Below are 12307 nucleotides of genomic sequence, written 5' to 3'. Positions count from 1 at the left end.
AACTGATCCCCCTACCCAGATTATTGGAGCAATGTCACTCTACACTAACGAATGTGTAATTAGGTGGTCAAAATATAATTCATCCCACCAAATGTGCAAGCACATAGCCTGCTCCACAATCGCTGACAATGCCCCCTTTAACTGGCTGCTAAGAGGTGCCAGAGACCTCCAGGCATGACTTCCCCATCGGAACTTTCTGAACTTTCTCTTCCCCTTTCATGAATAAATGATCATTTAGTGATACCTGCATGTCTGTAATTTGTGTTACCTAGGCAAAGCCTTAGGGTCTTTTTATTGACTTGTATTCCATTACACTTATTGCCATTTTAGCAGCTGTGCATTTGCTGCAATTTTACAAACTTATCTGGAGGAGGGAGGGTTTGGGGGGGTGGGGCGGGGAGGGGGACATTGTTGGCACTTCTAAAGATGCTATATACAAGAGTGATGAATCATTGAATTTTATCTTTTTATCTTTTTATGGCCCCATTCTAAAGACTCTGCAACTGGCAGTATATAACCTGTTTGGGATATCCTATTAAACTGTTTTTATCCATAAGAGTATGGTGTAAATCATGATTAAATAACAGGACAGCTGCTGTACTGAAAAAATCTAATGTAAGTACCTTCAAGATTAGTTAGCAGAAGTAGACCATAATAAATATATATATATATAGATAGATATATATTTTGCACATTATAGTCTCCACTACAAAAGCATACATCAGTACTTCGGCTCAGCTATTCACAATATATATCAATGATTTGGATGAGGGGACCAAATGTATTTTATCCAAGTTTGCTGATGATACAAAGCTAGGTGGGAATGTAAGTTGTGAGGAGGAAGCAAAGAGGCTTCAAGGGGATATAGACAGGCTAAATGAATTGCCAAGAACATGGCAAATGGAATATAATGTGGAGAAATGTGAAGTTATCCACTTTGGCAGGAAAATGAAAAGCAGAGTATTCTTTAAATGGTGAGAGATTGGGAAATGTTGGTGATCAGTGGGACCTGGGTGTCCTTGTATACAAATCACTGAAAGTTAACGTGCATATGCTGCAAACAATTAATAAAGATAATAGTATGTTGGCCTTTATTACAAGAAGATTTGAGTATAAGAGTAAAGATGTCTTATTGCAATTATATAGGGCCCTGGTGAGACCACACCTGGAGTATTGTGTACCGTTTTGGTCTCCTTACGTAAGGAAGGATATACTTGCCATAGAGGGAATGCAACAAAGGTTCACCAGACTGATTCCTGGGATGGGGGGATTGTCCTATGAGGAGTGATTGAGAGACCAGGCCTCTATTTGCTAGAGTTTAGAAGAATAAGAGGTGATCTCATTGAAACATACAAAATTCTTAAAGGCAGGGAGGATATTTCCCCTGGCTGGGGAGTCCAGAACCAGGGGTCACAGTCTCAGAATAAGGGGTTGGCCATTTAGGACTGAGATGAGGAGAGATTGCTTCACTCAGAAGGTGGTGAATCTTTGGAATTCTCTATCCTAGAGAGCTGTGGAGGCTCAATCATTGAGTATATTCAAGTCAGAGATCGATAAATTTTTGCATATTAAGGGAATCAAGGGATATGGAGATAGAGCAGGAAAGTGGAGTTGAGGTAGAAGATCAGCCATGATCTTATTAAATGGTGGAGCAGGCTCAAGGAGCCGAATATGCTATTCCTGCTCCTATTTTTATGTTCTTATGTTTTAATGAATTGAAGCACAGACATCATGTGGACCCTACATGATTTTCTGTCTATACCTTCCTTGGTGGGAGACAGATTTGTAATATTCTATGCAGCGAAATGGAGGTGGATGTGGTGAGATCCCTCCAGTAGGCCTTAACCCTTACACAGTGTCTACTCAATTGAATTTACTAGGTTCATGTTATACAATACGATGTACAGACTAACATTGTGAGAAAGAGCTATATATTGATGGAGATGGTTAATTTAAAAATGATGTTCCATTGTTAGCTGCTAATTCCTGGCATTGACCTGTCACTTGCTGACATTTCCAGTGCTATCAGTTCAGATTTTAGAGGGTTTGAAACTTCAATCAATCTGTTAGCATATGGTTAGCTTAGTGGCAGCCTTATCCATACTGTCCAATTTTCATATAGGTATTATTTACTGGTGTAGAATTGGAGAAAATTCTATTTTAAATATTTGAATCTGTTTATCTATATATTTGGTAGTTACTAGGACAACATTACTGACAACCTAATGGTGTTATTCTCCCATGTTTTACAATGCGAAGGATGTACCACAGTAGTGACTAATGGGTTGTATAGAGTCCATGTAGAAGCATCTGTTAATTCTCTGCTTACCTGTGTTTTCTGTGTAGTGATGTTATCATCGATCAATATTATGATTTCACCCAACTGAAGAAGAGTCAACTTCGTTCCACTGATGAGTTGTAAGTTTCATTGTTTTACACTATGAAATACTGTTCCGTTGAGTATAAAATAGTTTTCTATGAAACAAATGGAGGGGCTATTGTGCTGAGGAATGAAGCAACTTTCCATTTTTACACACTTATATCAGCATGAAGTGCTCCTAGGTTATCTACATTTGAGGTATTTGGAAAGGCAAAGTTTCCCTGCTCTATTTCAAGAATATACTATTACTACAAAGAGAGGACCACTTACTGCACAGTGTGTGGTTTTCACAATTCAGAAAAGCCATTGTGGTAACATATTCATGTGATATTAACAATGAAGGGTGAATTTTCTATATTCACATTCCATTTTGTCAGCCGGAAGCACATGTTGAGAATTTGAGTGCATGCTCCCCACAATTTTCTATCCATGATAAATGAAAAGTTGTAGGGGGTTATGAGCCTGAATTCCCAATATGCTAAGAGTGGCCAACTAATAAAACATAATGGTTCCGAATTTCCTTAGGGATCCTCCCGATCTACTGCCACAACCTAGGTAGCAAACTCAGCAGTGCCCTGGAGAAACAGCAGGAGATTGTGACAACCACCATGGAACTTCAGGGCCAGTATTTTTGATGATGTCAATAGATTTCAATGGAAAAATATCAGTGAATATTTTCCCAGGTTGTAAATTCAATAAATAATGAATTTCATCTGATGAGCCCGAATCTAAGGCTGGGGTACTCCCAGTCTCTTGTTGTAAATGAGACAGGAGACTGGAGGAACCCTGAGAGAAATAGTGTGAATGACCATTTTATGCTGTTCCTCTGGTCTCTAGTGAAGTTGCAGTGCTAAACTGGTAGAACCACTGCAGAATTTCAGGTGGATATCTGATCCTGGTTCCTTGGAACTATAAAACAAAATACAAATATGTGCAGAGCTCCCTGCTCCTGACTGATTGATTGTTTTATCAAAATGGTCCTGTGTTGATAGAAATGTCTATCTGTATACTATCAAAACAACAAACAATAAAAACATTCAGTTGTGATGTTGTTTTGCTAAATAACTAACTACTGTTCTCTCTACTTGGACCAATTGGTGGATTTAGAGCTGCCAGGTACTGTAATGATCACCCCCTACGATCTGTGGAGCGAGTAGTTCTGTTCAGCCTGCACAGTAGTATTGTTTTTCAGAGTGCAAACAATGAGCAGTGTTGTACATTATGGCATGAAAGTGTCTTCGGACTACTGAATAGCATCCATTGGAAGTCAAACAAGAGGCTGCACTTGACACTGTTGGACATGGTGCTGTCTCTGTAGAACTACAAAATAAAGCAAGTGAAGATAAAAAAAAAATCTTTAATTTTGAAGAGAAATCACAATTGTCAGTTTAAAAATAAGAGTCCACTAGAACAAAGTATATTGACGTGGTCATGAGCTGATCGCTTGTTTTCGTGTTTAGTACCCTTACTAGCGTCGACTTGTGAGTTTTGATTTTTCTTGGTTTGTCACAAGATGATGTTACCCAAGATGAAAGTTTTCATTTTATTCTCAGGGTAGATTTTGACAAGTATCGGGAATCAGGGCATGAAGGACAGCAGGCCCTGCAAGATTTTCCATCCATTAAAATTCTGCTGGCCTCCAAACCTTAATTAATAATACAAGCTCTTAGCAGGCCAAGCATGGCATTGCTGCATTGATCCATGCATTTACATTGAACCTATATCCTTTTCTTGCAGACCTGACCTCTAAAACTGCATTCCCATATGTTTCTGTTTCAGGCTTCCAACTGCTGGAAAGGTTGCAATGGAGTAAGTAATCTTTATACATCCAACAGGCATTTCTATATGCATTGCTTTGAATTTAACTTTAAGAACTGTCTATCTGTGCATTTGATATGTAATTAACTACTAATTCATTTTTTGTATGAAAAGCATTTGAACTATCCAATAGTTTAAAGGATTGGATAATACAACAAAGTGGAAATTTAGTGCGAGAAGATTGATCAGATAATTTGAGTTAAGCAACTTAGAATTCCGAGACGTAGACCATACTGATAATGTGCTTTCATAGAATCAAAGAATGATAGAGCACAGAAGGAGACCATTCGGCCCATCGTGCCTGTGCTGGCTTTTTGAAAAAACTAGCCAGTTAGTCCCACTACCCAACTCTTTCCCCGTAGCTGTGCAAATTTTTCCCCCTCAAGTATTTATTCAATTCCCTTTTGTAAATTATTATTGAATCTGCTTCCACCACCCTAGTTTTGTTCCACCACCCTAGTTTTGTTTCAGGCAGTGAATTCCAGACCATAACAACTCATTGGTTCTTTTGCCAACTACCCTTAAATGTGTGCCCTCTGGTTACTAACCCTTCTGCCACTGGAAACAGTTTCTCTTTAGTTACTCTTTCAAAACCCTTGATGATTTTGAACCTCTATCAAATCTACCCTAAACTTCTCTGCTCTAAGGAGAACAATTTCAGTTTCTGAAGTCTCTCCACGTAACTCAAGTCTTGCATTTCTGGTACCAGTCTAGTAAATCTTCTCTACACTCCTTCTAATGCCTTGACATCCTTTCTCAAGTGTGCTGCCCAAAATTGGCTAAAGTATTCCAGCTGGAGTCTAACCAGTGTTTTAGAAAGGTTTAGCATAGCTTCCTTGCTTTTGTACTCTGTGCCTCTATTTATAAAGCCAAGGATCCCATATGCCTTTTTAACAGCCTTCTCAACTTGTCCTGCTACCTTCAAAATCTTGTGTATGTGCACCCCCAGGTCTCTCTGTTCTTGCATCTCCTTTAAAATTGTACCATTTAGTTTATATTGCCTCTCCTCATTATTCCCACCAAAATGAATCACTTCACACTTTTCTGCGTTAAACTTCATCTGCCATGTGCCTGCCCATTTTACCAGTCTGTCTATGTCCTCCTGAAGTCTGTTACTATCCTTCTCTTTATTTACAACATTTCCAAGTTTTGTGTCATGTGCAAACATTGAAATTACACCCTGTGTACCCTAATATATATCAAAAGAGCAGTGGGCCCAAAACCGACCCTTGGGGAACACCACTGCGTACTTCCCTCCAGTCTGAAAAACACCGCTCACCGCTATTCTCTACTTTCTTTCCCTTAGCCAATTTTGTATCTATACAGCCCCTTTAATCCCATGAGCTTCAATTTTGCTAACAAGTCTATTTCGTGGTATTTTATCAAACTCCTTTTGGAAAGTCCATATACACAACACCAAACACACTGCCCTCATCAACCCTATCCATTACTTCATCAAACAAGTTAATTCAGTTAATCAAACACGATTTGCTTTTAATAAATGCATTCTGGCTTTCATTTCTGAACGCATATTTTTCCAAGTGCCAATTAATTTTATCCCGGATTATTTCCGCTATAAGTTTTCCCACCGCTGATGTTAGGCTGACTGGCCTGCAGTTGCCGGGTAAATCCATCACCTCCTTGTTACAAACTTCCAGTCCTCTGGCAACCACTCCAGATTGGAGGACTGTGGCCAGAGTCTCTGCAAGTACCACCCTTAACAGCAATCTAGGATGTATCTCGTCCATCCCATCTAATTGCCACTCTTTTAAGTACCGCGTTATCAGTTTTTATCCTATCCAATTTCTCTGCTACCTCCTCCTTTACCATGACATTGGCAGCATCCTCTTCCTTAGTGAAGACAGATGCAAAGTACTCATTTAATACATCAACCATGCCCTCTGCCTCCACAAAAAGATTTACCTTTTGGTCCCGAATCAGCCCCAACCTTCCTTTGACTACCCAGTTACTATTTATATGTTTATAAAAGACTTTTGGATTCCTTTTTATGTTACTCGCTAATCTATTCTCATATTTCCTTTTTCAGTTCTCTCTCTACTTTTTTTAGCTTGGTTCTCCACTGAATTATGAATCTGACATTTATCATAAGCCTCCTTTTTCTGTTTCATTTTAATCTGTATATCGTTAGTCATGCAGGGAGCTTTAGCCTTTTCCTTTTTCCCCTCATGGGAATGTGTCTGTTATGTTGCACAACATTGATTTTTTTTTTTACATTTTATCAGATCACAAATTCCCAGATTACTTACCAACTCAATCTAGGAAGTCCTGGAAAGATATTGTAACATGTTTTCATCATACCTAATTTTTTAGGAAAATTGCAATTTTTACATATAACACCGTGGGGTCAATTTTAAATTTTGGCATACAATAGGTATTTGATGGGGAGAGTCCACCCACTACCCACTCATTGTAACTTCAGATGTGCAGCCAGTGAGGCGCATGTGCGAAACTGGCACTCCGAGGCCACTCGCCAGTTGGGGAGGGAAGGAAATTGGCAGAGTTTGTCAACAGTCAGAGCCTGGCACAGGAGGGGATTTGATGTAGGGCCAGGAGGACATCATGCTGCTCCTTGTAGCCCAACAAAAATAAAAGTTTCAAATTCCTGTAGGTCTCCATTTGTCTTTTTGAGGACTGCTGGTTATGCCACTCAATGCCAGTACAAATGAATGGATGATCAATGCACTCTGCCTTTTGTACCTACAAATTGCAATCAGGGTCTTGTATATGTCACAGGCTCCTAATTTGAACTTAAAGTGATCTCCTGCCTGAAACAGGTGGGGGCTCCAGCTTCCCTTCTCACAATCCAATCCAAGGTGGCAATGATTGGTGCAATCAGCAGAAACAGGTTAGTAAGTAATCAAACATCATTTTCAGGCTGCTACCATCCCCATTTATGACAAGCTACTCTGTGCTGTACCTGCCCTGGGAGTGTTTGATGAGACAGTGTAGAGGGAGCTTTACTCTGTATATAACCCCGTACTGTACCTGCCCTGGGAGTGTTTGATGAGACAGTGTAGAGGGAGCTTTACTCTGTATCTAACCCATGCCCCGGGAGCGCTCGATGCTGACAGTGGGTATAAAGTGGGGACACACTATCGGGGTAATGTAGAGAGAGCTTTACTCTGTATCTAACCCATGCTCCGGGAGCGCTCGATGCTGACACTGGGTATAAAGTGGGGACACATTGTCGGGGTAATGTAAAGAGAGCTTTACTCTGTATCTAAATCGTGCTGTACCTGCCCTAGGGGTGTTTGATGGGACAGTGTAGAGGGAGCTTTACTCTGTATCTAACCCATGCCCTGGGAGCGCTCGATGCTGACAGTGGGTATAAAGTGGGGACACACTGTCGGGGTAATGTAGAGAGAGTTTTACTCTCTATCTAACTCGTGCTGTACTTGCCCTAGGAGTGTTTGATGGGACAGTGTAGAGGGAGCTTTACTCTGTGCCTAATCCCGTGCTGTACCTGCCCTGGGACTGCTCAATGCTGACTCTGGGTATAAAGTGGGGGACACACTGTCAGTGTAATGTAGAGCAAGACCATCAGCAGGTCGGGGCCATTGGAGGGAGCAGCGAGCGGCGGCGGGGTCCCAGCCTGCAAGACCTTCAGCAGGCTGGAGCCATTGGAAGGAGCAGCGTGCAGCGGCAGACCACTGCAGGGAGCAGCGCGTGCTGCTGCAGGAGGGCGACGGCTGTGAAGCCAGGTCGCTGATTGCAGTGCGGGCAGGCACAGCAGGAGGGGCGAAGGAGCGGCAAGAGTCCGTAGAGGGAAGTGACTGGGGCCCAGGAGAGGCGTGAGTTTGGGGTTCAGAAGAGGCGAGGGCACAGGAGCAGTACGGGCCAGCCCACACTGCAATATGTGTGCGCACTAGGTCCATGCAGCAGAGCAGGTCTCCAGGTTAGTCTTGGGTAATCCTTGCCACTGGACCAAGACCTAGCTCTGTCAAGCCCGTGCGGTGGCTGATGTGCAACGGTCACCACACGTTAAAAAAATCCACGCACAGGCAGCTTCCACCTTTCGGGATCTGGAATATTAGGTCCTTCATTGAAACACCTGTGAACTTTTTGGCGTGGAAGCAAGTCATCCTCGTTTCGAGGGACTGCCTATGATGATGATGAGGATGATGATTATGACAAGGCAGTTAAAATCAGAATCTATTTAGGATCATTGAATCTTACAACACAGAAGGAGGCCATTCAGCTCATGCCAGATCTTGAAAGAGCTATCAAATTAGTCCCACTCCACTGCTCTTTCCCTGTATCCCTGCAATTTTCTCCCCTTCAAGTATTTATCCAATTCCCTTTTGAAAGTTATTATTGAATCTATTTCCACCACCCTAGTTTTGGTTCATTTTAACTGTATGATTTATAATATCCAACAACATTAGTACAGAAGTGGCAGAAATTCACTCCTTCTCACTAGAGACTTTTTTCTACACTGACTTTTTGGCCTGGCATTCACTGCTGTGGTAAAGCACCATTGCAGACGGAAGTTGCATTTCTCCAGAAGTTCTAAACTGGAGCTACACTTTCCTGAGCCCCCGCCCCTTCCCGAGAATGGATGTAAAGTTGTGGGCAGTACATCTGCAATTTCCCAATAAGCAGCATGCAAATCCCCAATAGTTCCACAGTCTCTCGAAAAATTTCACCCATAATCTTTATTGATACTTTTTCTTTGCTCTGTCAAGCATCTTATGGCCAATTAAGGACTGATTGCAGCATTATTAGTTCCTCCAACACTGCCCTCTTCCTTTCTACTTAAAGATTTCAGTCACTTCTACCCTTAGTCAGGACTGGAGTTAAAATAGCAGGAGTGCAGCAAATAGTTATACGGGTCCAGGAGTAGGCCTCTCAGCCCCTCGAGCCTGTTCCACCATTAAGTTCGATCATGGTTGATCTGTACCTCAACTGCATTTACCCGCTTTTGCTCCATATCCCTTGATACTCTTACCTAACAAAAATCTAGCGATCACAGTCTTGAAAATTTCAATTGATCCAACATCCACAGTCATTTGGGGAGAGAATTCTAGATTTTCTCGACCCTTTGTGTGGAAAAAGTGCTTCCTGATTTCACTGCTAGATGGCCTAGCTTTAATTTTAGGATGATGCCCCCATATTCTGGATTCTACTACCAGAGAAAATAGATTCTCTCTATCTGCCCTCTCTAATACCTTAATCATTTTAAATTCCTCGATTAGATCACCCTTCAACCTTCTAAACTCAAAGGAATACAAGCCAAGTTTATACAACCTATCCAAAGTATGTAACCCTTTATGCCCTGTTATAATTCTGCAGTTTACAGAATGAGAAGCACTGTCAGTTTTTGTATTTAGTGCACAGATGCAAATGGCAGAGGACTGAAAAGACTCACGGCCTGCATAGAATCTTCACAGTTTCTGGCATCAGCCATCCACATGAATACTTCAGGATCAACTAGCTGGACATAACTGCAAATCTGTACATGTAACATTTCTGGGCATCAAGGGAGGTGGTTACTGAGGTTTGGCATTACAGCTGGAGGGAGAATCGGCCAAAAGCACAGCTCTTTTGGTGACCACAATCCTGTCTTTTTAAGCTTCCAGGTCCTTTCAAGGTGCCATGGGAGATTTGATAGGAATGAGTCATTCCTCGGTGCAATGATATCAGATTGTCGTAAAAACCCACCTGGTTCACTATTGTCCTTTACAGAAGAAAATCTGCTGCTCTTACCTGGTCTGGCCTATATATGACTCCAGACCCTTAACTGCCCTCTGAAATGGCCTAAGCAAGCCACTCAATTGTAACAAACCGCTACAGAAAACAATAATAAGAATGAAATCGGACGGACCATCTGGCATCGACCTCGGTACCGACTTCAGACACGACAAGGGCACACCCAGCCAACCTTGCAAAGTCCTTCTCACAAACATCTGCGGACTTGTATCAAAATTGGGAGAGCTGTCCCATGGACTACTCAAGCTTCAGCCTGACATTGTCATACTCACAAAATCTTACCTTTCAGCCAATGTCCCAGACTCCTCCATCAGCTTCCCTGGGTATGTCCTGTCTCACTGGCAGTTCAGACCCACCAGGGGTATACGGTTGGGCGGGAGTGGCCCTGGGAGTCCTCAACATTGACTCCGGACCCCATGAAGTCTCATGGCTTCAGGTCAAGCATGGACAAAGAAACCTCCTGCTAATTACCACCTAACGCCCTCCCTCAGCTGATGAATCAGTACTCCTCCATGTTGAAAACCACTTGGAAGAAGCACTGAGGGTAGCAATGGCACAGAATGTACTCTGGGTGGGGGACTTCAGTGTCTATCACCAAGAGTGGCTCGGTAACACCACTACTTACTGAGCTGTCCTGAAGAATAAAGGTGCCAGACTGGGCAGGTGGTGAGAGAACCAACATGAGGGAGAAACCTACTTGACCTCATCCTCATCAATCTACCTGTCCCAGATGCATCTGTATATGGCAGCATTGGAAGCAGTGATCACCGCACTGTCCTTGCAAAGACAAAATCCCGTCTGCACACTGAAGACACCCTCCATCGTGTTGTGTGGCACTACCACTGTGCTAAGTGGAATAGATTCAGAACAGATCTAGCAGCTCAAAACTGGGCATCCATAAGGCGCTGTGGGCCATCAGCAGCAGCACAATCTGTAACATCATGGCCCAGCTAACACTCACTCTACCATTACCATCAAGCCAGAGGACCAATCCTGGTTCAATGAGGAGTGCAGAAAGGCATGCCAAGAGCAGCACCAGGCATACCTAAAAATGAGGTGCCAACCTGGAGAAGCTGCAAGACAGGACGACATGCACACTAAACAATGGAAGCAGCATGCTATAAACAGAGCTAAGTGATCCCACAATCAACGGATCAGATCAAAGCTTCAGCCAGAAGTGCCGAGTGCATGATACATATCTGCCTCGTTCTGACATCCCCACCATCACAGAACCCAGTCTTCAGCCTATTCAATTCACTCCACATGATATCAAGAAATGGTTGAGCGCACTGGATACAGCAAAGGATATGGGTCTCAACAACAACGCGGTTGTCGTGCTGAAGACTTGTGCTCCAGAACTAGTTGCACCTCTGGCCAAGCTGCTCCAGTACAGCTACAATACTGGCATCTACCCGATAATGTGGAAAGCTGCCCAGGTATGTCCTGTCCACAAAAATCTGGACAAATCCAATCCAGCCAATTACCACCCCATCAGTCTACTCTCAATCATCTGCAGAGTGATGAAAGGTGTCATCGTTAGTGCTATCAAGCGACACTTACTCACCAATAACCTTAACACCGATGCTCAGTTTGGGTTCTGCCAGGACCACTCTGCTCCAAATGTTATTACAGCCTTGGTCCAAACATGCACAAAAGAGCTGACTTCCAAAGGTGAGGTGAGCTTGACTGCCCTTGACATCAAAGCAGCATTTGACCGAGTTTGGTATCAAGGAGCCCGAGTAAAACTGAAGTCAATGGGTATCAGGGGGAAAACTCTCCACTGGCTAGAGTCATACCTAGCACAAAGGAAGATGGTTGTGGTTGTTGGAGGTCAATCATCTCAACCCCAGGACATCACTGCAGGAGTTCCTCAGGGCAGTGTCTTAGGCCCAACCATCTTCAGCTAATTCATCAATGACCTTCCTTCCATCATAAGGTCAACTACCCAGATAATGAAGCAGTCCATGTCCGCATGCAGCAAGACCTGGACAACACCGAAGCTTGGGCTGATAAATGCCGAGTAACCTTTGTGCCACATAAGTGCCAGGCAATGACCATCTCCAACAAGAGAGAGTCTAACTACTGCCCTTTGTCATTCAACAGCATTACCAACACCGAATCCCCCACCATCAATATCCTTACCAGAAACTTAACTGGACAAGCCACATAAATACTGTAGCTACAAGAGCAGGCTAGAGGCTGGGTATTCTGTGGTGAGTGTCTCACCTTCTGAATCCCCAAAGACTTTCCACCATCTACAAGGCACAAGTCAGAATTGTGATGGAATACACTTCACTTGCCTGGATGAGTGCAGCTCCAACAACACGCAAGGAGCTTGAAACCATCCAGGACAAAGCAGCCCGCTTGATCACCTTAAAC

The 12307-nt window shown here is 42.9% G+C and overlaps 1 protein-coding gene across 1 annotated transcript in view; it reads left to right on the top strand.

Moving 5' to 3' along the window:
- The window catches only part of LOC139263855 (sperm-associated microtubule inner protein 4), a 91637-nt gene that overhangs the window by 11147 nt on the left and 68183 nt on the right, over positions 1 to 12307 (top strand). The window contains exons 3-4 of the mRNA XM_070879911.1: positions 2347 to 2418; positions 4160 to 4189. Coding sequence (XP_070736012.1) covers positions 2347 to 2418; positions 4160 to 4189 — 102 coding nt within the window. The remainder of the gene's footprint in view (positions 1 to 2346; positions 2419 to 4159; positions 4190 to 12307) is intronic.

This window comes from Pristiophorus japonicus, chromosome 5 (genome assembly GCF_044704955.1).
Source record: "Pristiophorus japonicus isolate sPriJap1 chromosome 5, sPriJap1.hap1, whole genome shotgun sequence".
Classification (NCBI taxonomy): domain Eukaryota; kingdom Metazoa; phylum Chordata; class Chondrichthyes; family Pristiophoridae; genus Pristiophorus; species Pristiophorus japonicus.
The sequence above is the reverse complement of the archived record's forward strand: the minus strand, read 5'-3'. Positions and strand labels throughout refer to the sequence as shown.